The sequence below is a fragment of the Pan troglodytes genome, chromosome 10 (assembly GCF_028858775.2).
Source record: "Pan troglodytes isolate AG18354 chromosome 10, NHGRI_mPanTro3-v2.0_pri, whole genome shotgun sequence".
NCBI classification, from domain to species: Eukaryota; Metazoa; Chordata; class Mammalia; order Primates; family Hominidae; genus Pan; species Pan troglodytes.
Window position 1 is genome coordinate 10,457,766 of NC_072408.2, and position 20,289 is coordinate 10,478,054.

The window sequence follows — 20,289 nt, forward strand, 5'->3', positions numbered from 1 at the left end:
CCCCAGCTCCTTTGAGGATTCAGGAGGGAAGGGACACAAACAAGTAGTGACATGGTCCTGACCACACATCACTGGAAAGACAGCCCTGCTGCTGCCAAGACATCGCACCATGTATTCCACAAGCAGACAAGAGAGGCTTGACAGGAGTCCTTTATTTTTCTTTTTTTAAGAGACAGGGTCTCACTTTGTTGCTCAGGCTGGAGTGCGGTGGCGCCGTCATAGCTCGCTGCAGCCACAAACTCCTGGGCTTAAGCTGTCGTCCCACTTCAGCCTCTCAAGTAGCTGGGACTACAGGCATATACACCACCATACCTGAATGATTTACAACTTTTTTTCAAAAACAGATGGAGTCTCCCTCTATTGCCCAGGCCGATCTCAAGCCATCCTCCCACCTTGGCCTCCTAAAGTGCCACCGTGCCCGGCTGGCCTGAGTCCTGAATGATCCCTGCCACCTCCCACTCCCCACCTTGGCTCCTGTGAGCCCCCACGTAGAGCCAGGTCCTCCGTGCATTCCGTGCCTGCCGCGCCCCTCTGAGTAGGCACGCGTGTGCATCCCGCAGAGGTTCGATGGCTTCTGGTCTAACAGCCCTACGAGGCTGAGCCAGAGTTCACCTGTGTGTGTCTCCAGGGTGACCTCTGTTCACGGTTTTCTTCATGTCTTCATTCCATAAGCATTTTCCTGGCACACCAGTGGCCATCCCCGCTTGCTCTAGGTGCCCTGTGACATCCCAAGCCTCTCGGGGCTGAGGTCAGGTCCAGGCTGCTGCAGCTCCTGCCTCAGGCCCCTCCCCGTGTCTTTCAGATCCTGGGCATGGCCTTCTCCATGACCCTCTTCCAGCACATCCACCGGACTGGTAAGAAGTACGACGCATGAGCGGGCTGGCCGGGAGTGCCCACCCCGCCCTGCTGCCCTGTGGAGGGAAGAGGATTGAGCCTTGTGTCGCCTGCCTGCGCTCTCCAGATATGACCCCTGCACCCACCCCCCACAGCCTGCCCTACCCCACCTACCCTGCCTCAGCCTCGGACTTCTCAGTGGGTGGAGTGCCAGGGAGGAGGAGGCACACGGAGACCTGGGGCTCGGGGCCCCTGGATTCCTGCATCTGCATATGCGTATTTGCCAAAGACGACAGGGTGGGCTGGGGTGCGCTCAGGAGGAACCCCCGGCACTGATGGGCTTCTGCCCCTGCCCTTCCTCACACTGACACTTTGTCCCCACATGGGGTGGGGAGCAGAGTGCCCGCCCCGTGGAGATACCGCCCCAGCGGGGGGTGCCACCATGGGGCACCTGGCGGGGCGGGGGTCTGCCGGCCTCTGGGCAAGGCCCCTGGAGCATCTCGCCCAGGCTTTTTATACCTTACAATGTAACTTTTTTATTTTATTTTACTCTATGATTATTCAGGAATATTATCTCTCAGATAAGTTTAGGGTTAGATTTCTGATTTGTAACTTTTTACTGTGTTGATTTCTTTAATGGTTTGACTTTTTTCCCCTGAGGGTGAGGGATGGGTGGGAAGAGAGGACATCTGTCCAGTCTCTATCAGGACAGACCACCGTGCGACACCCAGGAGGCTCTCGGATGGGGCGCGCCTGCGCCCTCAGAACGTGTGGGAAGAAGGGGGCGTGGACAGGACACGGGACCTTGCCAGGCCTGGTGTCTGAGGACAGGAGCCTGGGAGAGGCGGGTGGAGCGTGAAGCAGGCTGGAGGTGCCCCTGCACGGGAGGTGGCGTTTGCTAACCAATCGAGCTGGAAATGCCAGGGCAGGGGGGCCCCACGGTGCTGTGGCAGAGCTAGAGGGGTCCTTAGACTTTTCACTGATGAGCAGTTGTTGGTTTTTTCATTCTTCCTTCCTCCCGCTCTCTGCTGGCACTCGAGGCTTCCCCTTCCACCCCATGTGGGTATTCCCACAACAGGTTCTGCACACCCCAGTTATTTCACAGACATTCCTGCTAGAAACTGTCAGACAAATACCTCTCTAGTTCGGATGCTGCTCACTTTCTCCCTTGCTTCTGGAAGGGGAAGCAGTCCTTAGGTTTTGCTGTGCTGGGACAGTGGCAGGGGACCCACAGGGGTGAGGACCCACGGTCCTCCCCACCAGCCTTGCTCAGCTGTGGGTTGCCCTGCTGGGAAGGAGGGAATCACGTCCACCTGGGTCCCAAGATCTTCGCCTCCTTCCCTGGGGCCATGGACATCAGCAGTGGGTTGGGTGGCGATTATATCATCTGTGATCCCAAGGAGAAGAAATACAGAAAACCCAAGAGAGGTCAGACTGGCTCTTGTTGCCGGAGCCACGGGAAGAAAGCAGCTGGAGTCACGCACGTGCAGAGCTGGGCCTGGGAGAGAAACGGGCTGGGGAGTGAGGCCAGGAGTGGGATTCAGCTGCAGCAGGGCGCCCCCTCCAAACTGCAGCTGGTCTGGCTTACTGTTTTGCCGTTCAAAAAGGTCGCGAATCCGTGGGACTGAGCACGGGGACCTCACCCGCTAGCCAGCGTCTGCTGCACTTGATCAGGTGGGACCTTGGTGGGCGGCTGCCTTTCCTATACAGTTTGTCTTGTCACCCTGGTTTCCCACTGGGGCCAGGTCTCTTCTCCAGCCTCCACCTGCCTGTCTGATCCAAGAGCTGAGACACGGCCACCCAGCACCAGTCACTCCTCTGTTCACCTTAAGTAACACACAAATCGGGAACAGGAGGACAGAACCGTTGGCATTATCAGGATTCGTGTTTTGCGGGGGTGGGAGTGGAGAGTAGGGTGGTCTTGTGAGTTGGGCAGGGTAAAGACCGCTTCCCTGAGACAGGGGCAGTGGTGCTGATGGAACGCGGGGGAGGCCCACATTTGAGCAAAGCTGCCCTGCCCTTGTCCCCTGGCCTGGCTTCCTGGTAAGGAGTTTCAGCCGCCTCCGCAGGAACCCCCAAAGTGCAGGTTCCGGAGCAGACACATCCGGGCGGAGAGACTCAGCACACAAGTGCTGCAGTTGCACGGTGGGACCCGAGGCCTCGTGCGTTTTTTGCTGTGGGTGGGGTGGGTGGGTTGGTTTATGCCTATCAATGCAATTTTTAATTTTTGTTAATATCAACAGCAAAAGCCTAGTGCATTGGGAGATGTGCAACCTCCCTGAAAATCTTTTCTGTTTCTGGAGTGCTTCAGGGGTGGCCTCTGGCCCCAGAGCCTTTGCCGCAGTGCCCCCACCAGCCCCCACCTCATCCGTCTGTTTGCAGAGCCTCATCTACAGGACCCCACGCTGCCTTCTTTACTCACTCTGCGCTTGGCCGTTTTGTTATTTGGCTTAGTCTACATTGGGCGGGAGTCTGTGTGCACAGAGTGGGTGTTCCTCCAAGCCCCTTCCGCTCAGAGGGCCACACCCAGCGATGCCAGTGAAGGTGGCACAGCCTCTCTTCAGTTTCTCCTGACTGTGATCTCACTGGGGCAGAATTCCCCTGAGAGAATTCCCTCACTCACGGCTCCCTTTGCCAGAGTTAGTTCAATCAGGTCTGATGTGAGCAATTTACACACTTGTCTCAGAAAGTCCCTCAGGGTTTGTAGAGGACTGCAGGGGGGCATCCGCTGCAGACTCAGCCTTTCTCTGCAGCCATCCTGCAGCGGGGGTGAGCGGGCACAGGCTGAGAACTGCTCTTGGGTGGTGGGAAGCAGGTGTCACGGTGCAAGTCTCCCCCTGCACCCCTCCCCCAGCTTGAGCCGTGTCACCCCCTCTCCCTCCAGCATGGGCCTGCGTCTCAGGCTCTCTGGAAGGCAGCCCTGCCCCGGACTCTCTTGCAGGTGTCCTGGTTTGACTTGGAACTAGGTGGCCATCTTTCCAGGCTTTGGTGGCCCAAGAGCAGTCTGGGTGGATGGAAGTGGCTGTCCCCTCCTCTCCAGCCCCTGCCCACCCACTGGTGGAGGTGCTAACTAGCAGGGACGTGGCATAGGATGGGAGCTGGGCGTGAGGTGCTTGGGGTCCATTCTTTGTCCCTCAGCTTCTCAGAGTCCGGCCAGCCCTTGTGTTCCCGTGCCCCCCACTTTCCTCCTCCCCACTGCAGTGAGGCAATAGTCCAGGGTGGGGCCTGGCCTCCCTGCCCTGATTGGGGACTCAGGAGGTGAGGCCTGGGGGGCTTCCTGCCCCCTCTTTGCCCACCTGCCTGCCCCCGGGCAGCACGGGAGGGAGAGCAGGGTGAGCACGCTTGTTGGTTTCAGATGCACTTTCTGCTTGCAATGCCGTATCTGTGCGTTCCTTCATCCTGGTCCTGGCTTTATGGAACACCATGTTTTTAGCATGTTTTTAAATAAAAACGGATAAAGTGTCAAAAGCACAGCAGGCTGTCTCTCAGTGGTGTGTTTTGTTCACTCAGCCAAAACTGTGACTTAGGTCGTGGTTGGTGTGAGGGACCCAGAGGGATCAGATACCACTCCTACCCTTCATCCAAGACACACCCCCAGGGGGACCTCATCTCTCTTTTGGGGCCCAGGTCACATATCTGCTGGCGTGGGGAGGGTCTCTGTCCTCTCTGGGTGCCTGAGGAATCCTAACATCCCCCCTCGAAACAGGCTGGATCAGGGGGCAGTCCCAGTGCCCGAGGCCTTCTGCCTGAGAGGCTGAAGTCCTGTCTCCGTACCAATCACCCATCACACATGGCCAGTCCTGTGGCCAGGCCCCGAAGTGTATCGTGGGACGGGTATGGAATAAGCCACTAGCAGCTTCCAGTAGGGTAAGGGGCTTCCTGTAGGGGTGGGGGCTGTCAGTTTCAGAAACAGTCTTCTTCCCAATCCCTGTGATGTTCCCGGGGTTCATCTGACCTTGATGTCTCCTAGGACTGAGGGGGCCTCACAGTGTGTCTTGGCCTTTTCAGGGTGACTGGGACAGCCTCAAAGAAGGAACAAAATCAGGATGAGGATGGTCAGCAGGGAAGGCCATTAAAACCGCGAGCAGGAAGAGCTGCTGGCTGGGCCACTGACGTTGCCGCCTTCCTGCAGTCGAAGTCTCCTGCGGCCTTGGTTGGGGTCCTGGTGTGTGGGGTTTCCTTGGCTGTCAGTCAAGGTGACCAGTTGCAGATGAGAAGCTCAGAACTCCCCTTGCTGGTCCTCACTGTGTTCATGTCCCCAGGGTGGAGGCAGGCGTGAGGGTGAGTGTGCATGGGGGTCTGAGAGCAGTTGGAGGTTTGGAGGTGAGCATCTTGAAACCCCTCTGCCTGTGGAACTCTCTCTCCCGCCTTCTCAAGGGAGTGGCCAGGTCCACACAGAATTATCCCAAAACATCAACCTCCGGGGCCCCCTCCTGCAGCCGCTGTGTCCCAGAGCCTCCAGAGACGGTGCCTTGAGTCTGAGCCACCCTCTGTCTAAGGTCCAGCTGGAGTGATGTCCCTGGGAACCTCCCCAGGATATTTACCGAGAGAGACTTTGTGGCTGTAGGGTCAGGATTGATCATGGCTGAGGAGCAGGTGACCCCCTCATCGTCTGCGGAGGACAAACCAGCTCATAGGAATTTGGGTGGATGCCACCCTGTCTCTGCTCATTCTTACTCTCGCTCCTGCCCCCAGGCCTGTTGAGATGCCCACTGGGTCACTGTGCTGTGTTTTGGGGCTTCCAGGCAATGGAACACACTGGCTGTTCTCTTATCCCTCGGCTCTGGTTGCCCTGGCTGTGCGGGAGAGGAGCATCTTCTTTTTCTGGGGACTTCTAGTGACGAGGCTAGCACCTCTGGGCTGGGTCTGGGCTCCTCGGTCTAGGGAGTGGCTGAGATGACCCTGGGGGGGGGGGGTCCCTCCTTTGCGCCCCCACTCTTGTGTGTTGTGATGGAACTGCCTCCCCATTGGTGCTCAGCAAAGGGCAAGTGAGAAAGGGTGGCTTCTGAGCCCCGCCAGCTTTCCATGGGGCCAACAGTGGCGCTTGCACAGACAAATGTCTGTTTGCCCAAAGACTTACTGAATACTCACTCGTGCCAGGCACCTAGAACACAGTCGTGGACGACACAGACCCAGTCCCTGCACTTTCAGAGCCGACCATTTAGTGGGGACCCCAGAAGAGTGCCTGTGATTGCAAGTAAGTAGTGGCAGCAATGTTCCCAGGGCACTGGGAAGCCCTGGGGGACAGTCACTGGCTGAACCTGGGGAAGTGAGGTCTCCAGAGCAAGTGATGTCAAAGCTAAGGGCTGAAGGTGGAGGTGTTCACCTGGCAAGGAGAGGCAGGAGATGTGTCCTGTGGATGCTTGTGGTCCACAGAGCTGGAGCGCAAAGGGTGAAGGTGAAGGTCTGGAGATGGGGGTGACCACCAGATCACAACCTTGAGAACCAGGCCAAGGAACTTGAAGTTCAGGCTGAGAACAGTAGGAGCTGTGGAAAGGCTTTAAGCCCAGGTGTGACAGGCTCAGATGTAGCCTTTAGAAAGCTGGCTGTGGCTGCAGTGTGGAGAGTTGTCAGGGACAGGGGAGGCCACCGGGGGACCAGGCACAGGTGCCGCAGTGATTTAGGTGACAGACGATGGAGCCTTAGGGAAGGGCAGTGGGATGGAGATGAAGCCGGAAGATTTGAGAGATGCACAGGAGAATCTGTGAGCCTTGGTGGTTAATTAGATTTATGCAAAGAGAAGGAGCGTTCTTGCCACTCGCCCAGCATGACACCCTCAACCCAGACAGGCAGATGACTAATTGTTTGCATCAAATGGATGGATGAATGTGTTTTCTGGGTTCGGTGCTTCTGTGCAGGAGATGACAGAGATCAGCATGGTGCAGTTAAATCTCTTTGTTTGTGTTGAGCTGCACAGCTTGCAAAATGCTTCCATAAATGTGATCTAGGCTCCTCCTGACCAAAACGGTCTTATCGGCTGTCACTGTGCTTAAACTTTCACCATCAGAGATGCACCAAGGTGTGCATGGAAGGAGCACTGATGTGGGTGCCAGAGGACCCGGGTTAAACTCCCAGTTTGCATTTGGTGTCCCTGTGAGCCTCGGAACTTGTCTTGGTTTTGTTATTTGCAAATGAGGATAATGCCTATTTTATAGATTTGTTGTGGGGATTAAATGGAGACATGTATGTAGAGGCATCCGGCTTGTTCCTGGACCAGGATAGGTGCTTGGCAAGAAATTGGTTGAACCTGGGTCGCCACATGAAAGGCAGGACCCCAAGGAAGAGCAGCTTTCAGCCCAAGGACACAGGAGAGCGGTCTGGGAAGGGGCGCTGGTGTATGAAGGGAGAGTGAGCTGCCCGCAGGGGCTCAGGGAACAGGCTTCCCCATGCCTTTGTTTTGCCCTGGGCTGGCTCAGCAGCAACACTCAATATTCCACAGAAGCAAGAAGGAAGCCAGATTAAATAAATGTCATTTTGGACACAAAAATATTGACATTGCGATGGTCCCTTCTTAAAGCCGTCAGCAAAGCTTGGTAGGCTATTGATTTAGCCATCTCATTTTTGCTGACTTTAATGACAGGAGCGAGATAGACTATTGTCTCCTAAAGCTAACAAAAAGAGTAACAGCACTCCACAGGGCACGCTGGAGCCAAGCCCTCCTGATTGAAGCTGACACCCTGGAACCTCTCCTTTGCAGCCCAGAGACTACCAGGTAGCTGAGAGCCAGCTGGGGCAGAGCTGGGCACTGCCTCGTTTTCCTTGGCCCTATGTGCAGAGGAGAGAGGTGAACGGGGACACGATGGCCGCACAGTGGCCTGTGGCCGGGTCTTGCGGTTAGCACCTGTTGCCCGGAGATTTTTCTTCTGGTTACTGAGTTCTGGAACAGCCTACAGCAGTGTCCAGAGCAAGGCCAGGCTAGCTTTGGTGGTCGAGGGGAACTGCAGCCCACACGCTCTGATTTAATGACCTCAGGAAGCTCATTGTCCTTTGCCTCCCTACTCCCACCTCAACTCCTCCACTCAATTTCTGGAATCAGAATACAGTTGGTCCCTAATTTATAATGGTTCAGTTTATGATTTTTTGACTTTATGATGGTGTGAAAGTCATAGGTATTCAGTAAAAACGCTTATCACTTTCTTTCGAGTACACATACGACCATTCTGTTTTTCATTTTCAGTGCAGCATTCCATAAACGACATGAGATACTCAACACTTCGCTGTAAGGTGGGCTTTGTGTTAGATGATTTTGCCCACTGTGGGCTAATGCAAGTGTTCTGAGCACATTTAAGTTTGTCTAGGTTAAGCTGTGATGTTGTAGGTTAGGGTTTTTTTTTTTTCCTGAGACGGAGTCTCGTTCTGTCACCCAGGCTGGAGTGCAGTGGCGTGATCTGGGTTCCCTGCAAGCTCCGCCTCCCGGGTTCACGCCATTCTTCTGCCTCAGCCTCCCGAGTAGCTGGGACTATAGGCACCCGCCACCACGCCCAGCTAATTTTTTGTATTTTTAGTAAAGAAGAGGTTTCACCGTGTTGGCCAGGATGGTCTCAATCTCCTGATCTCGTGATCTACCCGCCTCGACCCCCCAAAGTGCTGGGATTACAGGAGTGAGCCACCGCGCCCGGCCATTAGGGGTATTAAATGCATTTTTGACCTATGGTATTTTCAACTTATGATGAGTTTATTGGGATGTGACGCCTTCGTAAGTCAGGGAGTGTCTACATGTTCTCAATATATTTCTTTTCTCTGGCAAGGGACCCTAGTTCCTGAAAGGACTCAGCCTTCTTATTTACCAGATGGCCCCTCCAAGAGAGTGTGTTGGGTTTGACCTCTGGCCTCCAACTCAGGGTTCTCTAAAGGAATATTAGAGATTCCTGAGCTATTCTCAAGATTTTAAAAGTCCCAGCGAAGTTGTTCCTCACCCCCATCATGGGAACATAAACCCTTTGGGTCTGGCTGGCTGTGTTATGCCCTTAGTGCAGTGGCATGGTTTGTACCTTTTGCTAATGGAAAGGGCTGGGTTCCCGCTTCACTCTTTCCCTCCTCTCCCCTGGTCTGGTGCAAAGCCTCCCACCGGATGCTCCGCAGGTCCTCTCCTTCCTGCTCAGGTCACTGCCAGATAGGGCTTGACCAGTGACAGAAGCAGGAGGAAAAAGAAGTACGGGCTTCTTGTGTGTTTGCTTTTTTTTTTTTTTTGATACAGTTTCACTTTGTTGCCCAGGCTGGAGTCCAGTGGCGCAATCTTGGCTCACTGCAACCTCGGCCTCCTGGGTTCAAGCGATTCTCGTGCCTTAGACTCCTGAGTAGCTGGGATTACAGGCACCTGCCATCATGCTAGGCTAATTTTTGGTATTTTTAGTAGAGATGGGGTTTCACCATGTTGGCCAGGCTGGTCTCGAACTCCTGACCTCAAGTGATCTGCCCGCCTCGGCCTCCCAAAGTGCTGGGATTACAGGCATGAGCCACCACACCCGGCCTCATGTGTTTGCTTCTAAGAGGAAAATGGCTGTTGGCCCCTGTGCCCTCGCCTCCCCACCAGCAGCCTCACTCTTTTCAGTTGTGGAGAGAGAGTGAGAACCAGGGTCCCCAGCTCGAGGCACCCTGAGGCAGCAGTGACAGCCCAGCTGGGGCTGACATGAGGCATCAGTACCTGCTAGGAAGTAGTGGCAGCTGACAGGCCAGCCGGCAGCCACCAAGGCACAGCTTCAGCACAGCTTCTCGCTGCCTGCCCGGATGACAAGGCCCAGGGCTGTGGGGACAGCAGTCACCAACCACTGACAGTGCTGTGCAGCAGGGAGGGTCCTGGAGTGGTACTTGTTCCTCCTCGGTACACACACACTCTCAGTGATGGTGGAGGTGAGTAGATGTCCAGGTCCAATGGGACAGATGACGGTGAGCATGCCCTGGGCTGGCTTCCTTCCCCTGTTCAACATCCAGACAGTCAGAGGCTGCTGCTGTGGCTGTTGAGTGAACGACTGAACGTTGGCCAAGGAGGTCCTGAAGATACAGGAGAGCGGGGCAGGGCTGGGGCTCTCGTGCGGAGCGGGTCCCCGCTGGACCTCGGGTGGATCCACCTGTTCACACAGCACGTGGCCAGGCTGTGTCGGGTTCACACCACACCAGGTGTGGGGTTCCATTCTCAGCTGCCTCCCAGGCCACCCCCACCCCTCTGTCTGGGGATCCCCTGAGTCCAGCTTACCCGGGTACTCCTCAGGCTTCCCACCCCACCTCAAGCAAGTTTTCTAGACAGAAGAGTGAATGAGAGAGAATGAGTGTCCATGTCATAGAAGGGAAAGCGTATTTCTTTTTCCTTGCGCTGGGCAGCCTGATGGCCTCAGCAAAGATTCGTGTTTTTGCATTGAGATGAAAAGGTGTCCAACTCTGGATCTGGGGATGAGGACAAACCAGCTGGTCCAAGGTGGAGAAACCCTGTCATTGTGGAGTGAGGTGGTCTGGGGGTCCAGGTGGCAGTAGGAGTGTGTGTCTCAGCCAGGGGGAGCCCCGTTGCTTGTGACCTCTCCCCACACTCTGCCTCTCCTGCATCCAGGCAGAGGGCCATGCACGAAGTGGGGAAAGGCTCACCGCAGATTTCTTAACAGGCTGGTCGCGCATCCTGGTAAACGGTGTGAAGATATTGACTGACCCGAGGCAGAAAGCTTTATGAGGAACACAATTCAAGTACACATGTTTGAGCCTGGCTCTCGCTGACAGCCAGGAGCTAATGACACTTGTGAGCAGAAGAAGTCAATTCAAACAAATCATGACCAGAGCTGACAGAAGGGTAAGCAGGACCTGCGCAATGTGGCCAGCGGGTTTACTCACGGGGAAGCCACAGCTAACGTGGCTTCAGGATGTCACCATACATTTGGTGAACTGATGGCAGGGGTTTCCTCGCAGTGGAGGGAAAAAAATCAACAGAGGTAGTCTAGATAGAATCCTTTATTAATCATTACCATGCCCCTAGCACATGAAGCTGGGCTTACACTGAGGTCAGCTATGGAGAGGGGTGTGTTTACAATGAGAGCAGTTTCTCTATATGCAGTAGGTTAAGCCATCGTCTCTGTTTCTGGAATACTGTGATGACCCACATCCATGGGCCAGCTGGTTCCAGGAGCCCATCTGGCCTTGCTGACACTGGGCTGCCTGAAGGATTAGCCGCACTTGCACAGGGCGGGCTGGGGAAGGGGAGTCCCAGGTTTATAAGCAGGAGGAGGCAAGGCCCACGGGAGGCAGGGAGCATGGGCTGGGCCGTGTGCTGAAGCAGGAAAAGGGAGGCAGGGCACAGCGGCTCATGCCTGTAACCCCAGCACTTTGGGAGGCTGAGGCAGGAGGATCACTTGAGCCCAGGAATCGGAGACCAGGCTGGGCAACATAGGGAGATCCTGTTTCTACAAAAAACTTTAAAAAAGTAGGAAAAGGGAGCAACAAGGATGTTGTCGTGCCTCTCCCAGGGCACATAGGAGGTGGTGGGAAAGCAGGCTGGGGAGTGCAACCTGTCTCCTTCCAGGAAGGGACCCAGCCACCGGGTCTCCTGGCCAAGGCCACAGACCATCCAAGAGCCGTCCAGGGCAGGGCAGGGCAGGCGCCGCACAGATGCACAGTGCGAAGGCTTTCCTGGTCGGCTGTGAGCGACCATAGCGGCATGCTTCACCCCCAACCCCACGATGGAGGTAGGGGGACAGTTGCAGCTAGGCAGCCTGAGGGATTTTTAAACCCTGAGGGTGGTGGCAGTGCCCCTGGGGCGTGTTCTAAAGCAGTGGTTCTTAAAGTGTGGTTCCAGGGCCAGCAGCAGCCCCTGGGGACTTGTTAGAAATGCAAGTTATTTGCTCTGCTTCTCCTGATTAGAAACTCTGGTGGTGGGGGCAGCAATCTGGAAAAGCATCCCCCCGCCCAGGTGATGCTGACGCCCACTCAAGTTTGATCACTCCTGGCTTAGACGCTTGGTCACGACGTTCTCAGCAGACGTAAGCACCACCCAGCGGCGGTACCAGAGACTGGTTGTCTCTGCAGCCAGTCAAACCCCCTTTCCTTCCTCAGGCTCAGAGTGGCCAGTACACGGAGCATGTTTTCAACGCAGGTCCTAGGGTGGGTGGTGGTGATGGTGACTGTTCCACCTCACTGCCCCTGCCTGAAATCCTTGAAGAGGGGCCCGGAGTGGCAGACTCTGAGACCAAAGCTGGCAACAGGGCTGGAGGGTCCCGGGCACATCATACTGACATACCATGGCCCCCCTGCCCCCAGGGCCACATTGGGCCCTTCTGGCTGTCAGGGCCTTTGGCCGTGCACAAGGTGAACTTCCCAAAACAGAAAGTAGTGTCCACTCCAGAGCCCCGGCAGCAGCAGGCGCTTCGTATAGCATGGAGAAAGAAGGCAGAGAGGGGTGTCGCCTGAGGGGGAGGTGGTCAACACACCCCCAGGCGTCCCCTCCCTGCCCAGGCTGGCTCTGGCAGGGGGCGTGACCTGAGGTTTTCTCCAACCCCCAGTGATCTCCACACGGGCATGAGATTCCACACCCTGTGTGAAGGCTCCGAGGGCTGAGGGCCAGTCCCTGCTCTCACTGCGGGGTCAGCATTGGCACCTGAGACGATGGGCCGGGCTGTTGCCAGGCTCGCTTGCTGCCTGAGCCCCTGCTCCAGGGGGGCCCGGCTGTCAGCCTGAAATAAGCTAGGCTTCTGCACCACGCACATGTGCAGGGCAGCTGGCACCTGGCCCAGATGCCAGATTCTGTTCAACCTGGTGGGAGGGGGTGCCGAAGCTGCTGCTATCGGATGGTGCCCTGAGGGACACTTTGTTTCTGAACCTCAGCCTGAGCACTTGTTACAGAGATGGAGAACCATGGGACGCGGAGGACAGGGGGCTCCCAGCTCAGCTTTGCTTCTTTCTACCCGGCTGGAGTGGCAAGACAACAGCCATTATTGCTGACCAGCAAGCCTCTTAACCCTGCTGAGCCTCAATTTCCTCACCTGTAAAATGGGGGAAATACCTTTTTGTTGGAGTAACTGCAAGCGAATGTACTGACGGCAAGTAACACGTTCTAAGTGCACAGTCGGCCCTCAGTAAGTACAAGGCATTCGCCAGACACCCCGCAGGTGGCCCTGCCTGGAGGGCTCCCGGGGTTGAGGCTAGACTGTCGGGGAGTGTGGAGGGGGAAAGAGAAGAATGGGCACACACACTTCATCCCCTCCCCCAAGGCCAGGTTCCATCCCTGTCCACTCCCTGCCTCCCACCAACACTCGTCATGCGGGGGACACAGGGACGGACGTACCCTTCTGTCTTGGTGTCTGCCCCTTAGGGAACGGTGGCATGGCATGTGCAGGGTGTGGACGTGCTGGCCTGAGCTGTGTGGGATCCCAGTACCTGTTGCTTCTCTGCCCGGGCCCTGGTGGGCAGGAGGCTTTTGCCCTATACAGGACTGGTGATGACTTTCCACAGGCATGTCCTCTCTCTCCAAGGAACTCAAGACTGCTGGCCTCCAAGCAGGGGCCCGGGAGGACCTGCCCTGGGCATCCATCTCCACCCTGGGCAGCAGGAGGGCTACACCCAGCTGGGGCTGCATCCTGGGCTCTGGACTCCAGCCATTGTGCATTCCTAGGCAGAACCTGCCCTGTCTTGGGCCTCTGTTTCCTCCAACCCTGTCTCATCTCCCAGGCTGCTGGCCTGGACATGGAGGTCGTATTTCCAAGAAGCTCTGGGCTGTCCTACCACTTTCTGCAGCTTGGACCAGCCAATCTCCCCAATGGAAATCTGGGCTGGACAACCGCCAGCGCAGGAATCACAGCTAATCCTGCCCCCAGTCAGGCTGGCCCAACCCAACACATGGGGCTGGGGCCGACGGGGCAGGCTCTCCTGGGCTGCCACCTTTGTCTCCCATCCCTGCCAGGGCAGACAGGTCAAGCCATAGCCTTCCTACCCACTGCTGCCTCTCTTGGTGCCCCACCAGGAAGAACAAGACCCTGGCCCAGCACGCTCCCTCTTTCTCAGCTCTCAGTCTGTAGGTCTTGTCAGTTGATATGCAGCACTTCAGAGCTCTTGGGAGTCACGATCAGTTTTCGGTGATCTGCACGAAGCCCAGCTTGGAGGGCAGCAAGGATAATCACGTCACACTGTTTCTCTTGGCCGTGGAGCCGTCATTTCTGGGAAAGCTGGTTTTCCTTTTAATGAGTTCACATTGGCCACCCCAGGCCTTTCTAGGCAGAGGAGATAAACCAGCCCAGCCTCTCAGTAGCCCCTGGGGAATCCTCACAGTAGAGGCGGCAATCTGCCCCGAGAGGCTGGCTTTCTCTCTGTCCACGTGGGCACTTCCCGCTCTGAGGATACAGTTTCTGGACAGCTTAGGGCTGTGTTTGTGACCGCAGTGAGGGGCCTTCAGGTCACTCCTGTGTACGGGAGCAAGCACACCCCTCCTCAGGGCCAGCCCAGGTCAGCAAGGGCTGTGCTCAGCAGGCTGGGAGCTGGAACATGTGGAGAGACCAGGTGTGACCTCTCCCAGCCTCGGCCTTCGCATCACAAGGCGCTGTGCTTCATGGGGGAAGAGGGCCCACCTCTGGGGAGAAGTGCAGGACCTGGGAGGTATGGAGGCCAGGCGTGGGGTTCCCGTGTTATGCTCAAGGTGCCCACTTGTAATAGCCATTTGGGGGGGTACCTATGGTTGTCGCAAAAGTTGATACCTATCCTTCATGAGACTGCCAGCATGAATACTCTGTATTTCCTAGGATTTCCGCTCTGTTCTCCCTTAGTATTTGGGAAAGTTCTTCCTGAAAACTCCCTGCCTAATTCAAGACAGATGCAAGACAGGACCAAAGGAAGGGACTCTATCCAGCCTGGGACAGGTGGAAAAAGGGAAGGAGAGCGAGAATCTCTGGAAGCAGCACGGTGGTGGCCCCAGGGTTGGGGAGAGGGGGCCCCAGGAAAAGTGAGGTTCGGGCAGATCCCCTGTATTCAGAGCTGCCCCTTCTCAGCCCTCCAACTCTGCAGGGCCTGTGATTTAGTCCACCCTGGGATGAGTTTTACACCCACCAACATTAAGAGCTGAAGATAGTTTTGAAACCAGGCATGCCTCAGCTGGGCGAAGTGGCTCACATCTGTAACCCCAGTACTATAGGAGGCCAGGGTGGGAGGATGGCTTGAGCCCAGGAGTTTGAGGCCAGCCTGGGCAACATAGGGAGACCCCATCTCTACAAAAAGTTTAAAAATCAGCCACGTGTGGTGGTGTCTGCCTATCATCCCAGCTGGTCAGCAGGCTGAGCTGGTAGGATTGCTTGAGCCTGGGAGGTCAAGGCTGCAGTGAGCCCTGGTCACGCCACTACCCTCCAGCCTGGATGACAGAGCAAGACCCTGCCTCAAAAACAAAAAACCCACTGGCATTCCTGAGAATCAGGCCCCAGACCAGGAGATCCCCAAGGGGCATATTACTATAGAGGCCGGGGCTTGGGGCCAGGGTCTCCCAGAGGGATTTCTCCTGGGAAAGCCACTAGGTGGGGTGCAGGGCTCTGCTCCTGGTGCAGCATGTGCTAGTGTGGCCAGCATACCCCACATCCCTGCCCTGGCAGCTCCACCCAGCCTGTGACTGCCCTGCCTCTAGCCTCCTCACCTCCAGGCCCTGCAGGAAGGAGTGAGGCCAGCAGGACACGGCTTTCCAGGTGAGGCAGTGTGGGGAGTAGGCAGGTCGAAGGGCTAGCTAGGTCATCTAGGGGAAGAGCCACTCCTACCTGTCCCACCCCATGCATTTCCCAGAGGGGACAGCAAAGCGAGGGCTTCTGAGCACTGGTGGGGATCCTGCCCAGAATGCAGGCATCCCAGGGGACCCGGGTTTTCAGCCTTGTCCCAGGTTTGGGAGCTGGGAGGGAGCAGAGGGCCCAAATATCACCCTCCTGTGGTCCCTGGCACCCCCGTGCCTGGTGAGGGTCCTTCTCCTGCCAAGGCTCTGGCTGTGAGGGCTCAGAAATGGAGAGGAGGGGGCTGAGGGTCCCCGCCTAGGTGGGGAGCCATGGTTTAAGGCACTTGGTGCATTTGCAGGGGCTGGACACAGAGGAGGGGGCATCTGTGGCCCTAGTGGAGCTGGTGCTAATGCTGCAGGCCTGGCAGGTGGATGTGGCGCCTGTCCTTCGAAGGGCAGTTGGCAGGGGACGCAGTTGACCATGTGTAAAAATGTCGCTGGAGCCTCGGTGCAAGCAGCAGATGAGACCCATCCTGCAGGTGGAGAGGGCAAAGGAGCAAAGAGAGATCAGAACTCCCTGAGGCTGTCAGCCATCAGGGCTCTGGAGCAGTGCTGCTCATGCCCAGTGCACATGTGAGTCCCCTGGGGCCTGGAGAAAGGGCAGCTTCCCGCTTAGGTTGGGGTGGGGGCTGCAGTTCCACACTTGTAACAAGCTCCCAGGTGATGCCCGTGAAAGTGGGGGAGTCGCACTCTGAGAACTACTGTCCAAGAGCAGGGCGTCACGCACTTTAATGGACATAAACCACCCGGGGACCCCCTTATTACAAGTTTGCAGGCCTGGGTGGGGGCCTAAGGGTCTTCGTTCCTAACAAGCTCCCCGTCGATGCTGTGGGTCTGTGGTCCTAGGGCTTCTCCAGAAATGGCCTAGTTTAATGAGATCCCGAGTATTTCTGCTCCCTCATCAGAGCTGTCTGAAGCCGCCTTCTTCTCTGGGAAACGGCCTGTATTTTGCTGCCCTCAGACTCCAGAACAAAACTCAGGTCCGTTATGGATGCTCTGCCATGTGCAAGAGCCATGGGGGAAACGGAGACTCTGGGAGGAGCCCCTAGAGCTGTCACCAGCTCTGACAATGAGTGCAGAAGGCAGCGCCAAGCCCAGCTGCAGGAGTCCCGCCTGCCATTCCCTCTGTCGGCAACCAGGGGCCGAACAGGAAGGGGCTGGAGCATCCTGCCCAAAGCACGCGCAGGCTTGGGAAGGTCGCTGTCCGCCCCGTCTCACTTCCCATTTCTAAAACACAGAGGACCTTTATTCTCCCACCTTGCTCTTCATGGACACCCCCCGCCCCCCGCCACCTTCTTCTTCCTCTCCTCCCTCCCACTCAAGGATGCACTGGGATAATGTCATCATGATCCTGATGATGATGATGACCTGTTGTCAGGTCTCGACTCTGTCTGCAGGAGAGGGGCACTGGGCTAGAGCAGCCCCGTGAATGTCCCGTGCCACCTGGGGTGACAGTAGATTCCCCTAAGTATAGAAACAACACCCCGACTTTCCCCAATGTTTCCAGCTGCTGCTGCTGCCCTGACCTTGCGAATCTGGATGTAGAGGGCAGGCTGGTGGAGGTGCCTGTGGGCCGTACCCACTTGTCTCTCAGCAAGGCTAGTGAAGAAGGTAGCTTCTTCCCCTCCTCTCCTCTCCATCCCTCCGAACCTGGAGGGCAGCAGGGAGTGTGACCACTGCCTTCAGCTTGGAGACTCGGTGCTGAGGGCTCTGTTAATCCACCTCGGGGCCTCAGGGTCACAGCTGAAATGTGGCTTAGGAGGTTATTTCACGTCCCACTAGCTTAAGCAAGTGGCTGTCACGGCCCCTCCACCCACGCAGGTGTTATGCAGCATGCCCTCTTCCCCTGTCCCCACCTCATGGGTTGATGATTTTCCTGTGCACTTTCTGGATCTTTCTGATCCATGCTAAGGGGGAGGCCAGAAGGGAGCTGTTAGGCCAGCACAGATTTGTGCTGTAAGCGAAATTCACGTCTCCTACAGTGTACATCTCATGCTGGGGGAGGACAGGAGGAGCTAGGCTCTCAAGAGACACACTTCTGCATGACATGTGTGTTCCCAGGGTGCTCCCAGGAGAGGTCCAATAAGGGTGGAGGTGTATGGGCCAGACTCATCAATGTGGGTCCACATGCACACACACACGCGCACACCCCCACCCTGAATCGTGCAGAGGGCACAGGATACTGACCCACCGGATCCCTGAGTAAGCATCAGCATCTCTCTCCTGACAGAAGACGCGAAGAAACCAGCACGGAATGGCTCCAGGCAGCCAGCAGGGGGCGAGCAGAGACAAGACAGGACAAGTTCCCTGCAGGTGCTGGAGAAGGCCGACCGGGTCGGGCCGGGCCCTGGGGCCCAGCTGCATGGTGTCTGGTGCTTTTTTTCGGCAGCTGCCTGGGTGTGGCACTCGGCCACACGTGGGACATTTTGTTAACAGGGAAGTCGTCATGCCTTCAGCTTCTTATGAGGTTTCTGAGTCAGCTCCTGGCTGTCATCAGAGAACACGAAGGAAGGGCCAGGGAAGTTCCAGGAAGTCATTCCAAAGTGATTGCTTGGTTTCCCTTTTCACCACCTGCAGATCCCAACACTCCAGGATGGTGCAGGACATCAGTCTCAAGGTAACTGGTCACAGAGGTGAGAACCTTACTGAAAAATCAGAATGTGAACCCTGGAAGGTTCCTGAAAGATGAGCTAGACGGTTTTGAAACTGTATTGGGAATCCCAAGTGTAGCTCAAGGCTACTGGTCTTCGAGGTACCAGGCTGGGTATGTCGGGGAGGTAGGTGCCTGGTGTCTGCCTGCTGGCGACGATGACTGCGAGCCCTTTCTCAAGACTTCGGCCCACCTGGGACTTGGGCAACGTAGTGCCCAGCATCGGCCGCCAGAGGGCGCTCTGACCTGAGACTTGGCGGCCGCAGGGCTGGCTCAGTGGACCGCAGGGGAGAAAACAGGGCAAGGGGTTGAGCCCATCAGGAGCCATTCCACAGTGACCATGGAGGAGCAGAGACTGCATGGTGGGGGTTGTGAGTGGGGAGAAAGCGTCCACTGCCCAACGACCTGGTCTCCTCGGCATCAGACTTACACAGCAGCTCCATCCACCTTGACCTTAGGGCTCAGGGCATCTGCAGCCCTACTGCCGGCCCTCGGCCTCACTGCCCTCATCTGGCAGCTTCTATGGGCTCTCGGGGCTGGAGAGGTCAGGAAGAAATAGACAGAGTGGGCCAGGCTTGGTCGGAGTCCATACAGAGCAGGCCCCCTCTGCACGGGGAGTCACAGGTTTCTGGAAACCTCAGCTGAGCCTGGTGCAGTGGCACAGAGCAGCCCTGCCCCAGTTCCCAGTGGTGACTCCTCTGGGGTTCAGCACATGGGACAGAAGATCTGCCCTGGGGAGGTGCAAGAGAGCGGCAATGCTAACGCCTCCTGGGCTCCCTGGCCCTGCAGGTGAGTGAGGATGAAGGGGAGCAGGCTGGTCTGGCCAGGGAGAAACTGGGGCTTTTTTTTTTTTTTTTTTTTTTGAGAGACAGTGTGCCCTTGCAGAGAGAATACAAATGATGGTGTCACGTGTTGAGCACCTGCTATCTGCTCAGCAGTGAGCCAGACACTTCCATGGGTGTTGCTAATTCCCATCACCAGCTACCAGATGAGGTCCGGTCAGCCCCATTTCACAAATCAGTGACTGAGGCTCAGAGATGAAATAAATGGCCCTAGGTCACACAACTTGCAGGTGGCAGAACCAAGGTGAGTGTCCCTCCAAAGGCTAGAGACCCTCCTCCCAGCATGTTAGGCTGTAGCTGGACCCTCCAGGCCCACAGACCATGTGGGTAGCTGGCACCATCATCTGAAAGGACCCTATGCTGGGAGGCTCTCCAAGCCAGCCAAGGCCACCATCCCTTGCTTCTCTTTCCCACAGACCTCTGAGTCGGGGTAGGGAGTTTGCGAAAGCGAAGGGCCAATATCAGGAGATCGGGGCGCCAATTCAGGGGGTGAGACCCTGGGCAAGTTGCCTCTCTGGGTCTCAACTTTCTGATCTGTAAAGTGAGAATGCTACTCGTTGTCTGGCCTGGGTCTCAGGTTGTTGTATGGACCCAGTGAGAGGAAGTATCGGAAATCCTCTGAAGTCTGCGGACAGCTGGATAAAGGCTTACGGAGGCTTTCCTTTGTGCCACGTGCTGTAAGTGGGTCACAGGCATCACCTTATTCTTATTTAGACCTTAGGAGGTTGAAGAAATTATCCACATTTTGCAGATGAAGGGTTGAGGGATAGGGAAGTTAAGTAGCTCGAGGTCACACAGGAGCAAAGCCAGGACTGGACTCGGGTCTTCTGAGGCCTAAGCACTACTCTTCCTCTTCCGTAGACGGTGCTCATAGCACTGGACGGGGAAGGGCTGGGCAGGACAGCAGGACTGCTGGGCCCCTTCTAGAAGGACAGCCTACACTTGCGGGGGCTCTCGCCTCTGAGGATTCCCTCCTGGCTCCCCTCCCTTGGACCCTTGACTACAGCAGCCTGAGAGAGTGACCTTGACTTCCTGGGTGGCAGCAGGGGGACTGGGTGGAAGGGAGAAATGGGAGCCAAGGGCATTGCTTATCCTCAGGGAGAGAGCTGGATGTACATAGGGGAATGTGCGTGCACACGCACGCACACACACACACGCACACGCGCACATATATACAGTTGTTCTGGATTCCAAAATCCACTGATGCTCAAGTCCCTGATATAAAATGGTGCAGTATTTGCATATGACCTCTG

General features: G+C 56.4%; 2 protein-coding genes across 6 annotated transcripts in view; both read left to right on the forward strand.

The window, feature by feature from the left end:
* The window catches only part of TSPAN9 (tetraspanin 9), a 209,577-nt gene extending 205,272 nt beyond the window's left edge, over positions 1–4,305 (forward strand). For all 5 annotated transcript variants that reach the window (XM_016922800.4, XM_016922797.4, XM_016922798.4 and 2 more), the window contains one exon: positions 803–4,305. In XM_016922800.4, coding sequence (XP_016778289.1) covers positions 803–874 — 72 coding nt within the window. In that variant the 3' untranslated portion in view covers positions 875–4,305. The remainder of the gene's footprint in view (positions 1–802) is intronic.
* Positions 964–4,305, forward strand: LOC104001423 (uncharacterized). The gene is made up of 3 exons (XM_016924764.3): positions 964–1,141; positions 2,098–2,262; positions 2,792–4,305. The coding sequence occupies exons 1-3, from the start codon at positions 964–966 to the stop codon at positions 3,286–3,288; spliced, it is 840 nt and encodes a 279-aa protein (XP_016780253.1). The 3' UTR covers positions 3,289–4,305.
* Positions 4,306–20,289: the final 15,984 nt, after the last annotated feature.

What these genes read in the sequence shown, in the direction of transcription:
- LOC104001423 (XM_016924764.3), top strand. Translation starts at nt 964, where the DNA reads ATGACCCCTGCACCCACCCCCCACAGCCTGCCCTACCCCACCTACCCT. An exon ending in AGACGACAGGGTGGGCTGGG is followed by an intron (nt 1,142 to 2,097) that starts GTGCGCTCAGGA and finishes CCTCCCCACCAG; the next exon opens with CCTTGCTCAGCTGTGGGTTG. An exon ending in ATACAGAAAACCCAAGAGAG is followed by an intron (nt 2,263 to 2,791) that starts GTCAGACTGGCT and finishes CGCTTCCCTGAG; the next exon opens with ACAGGGGCAGTGGTGCTGAT.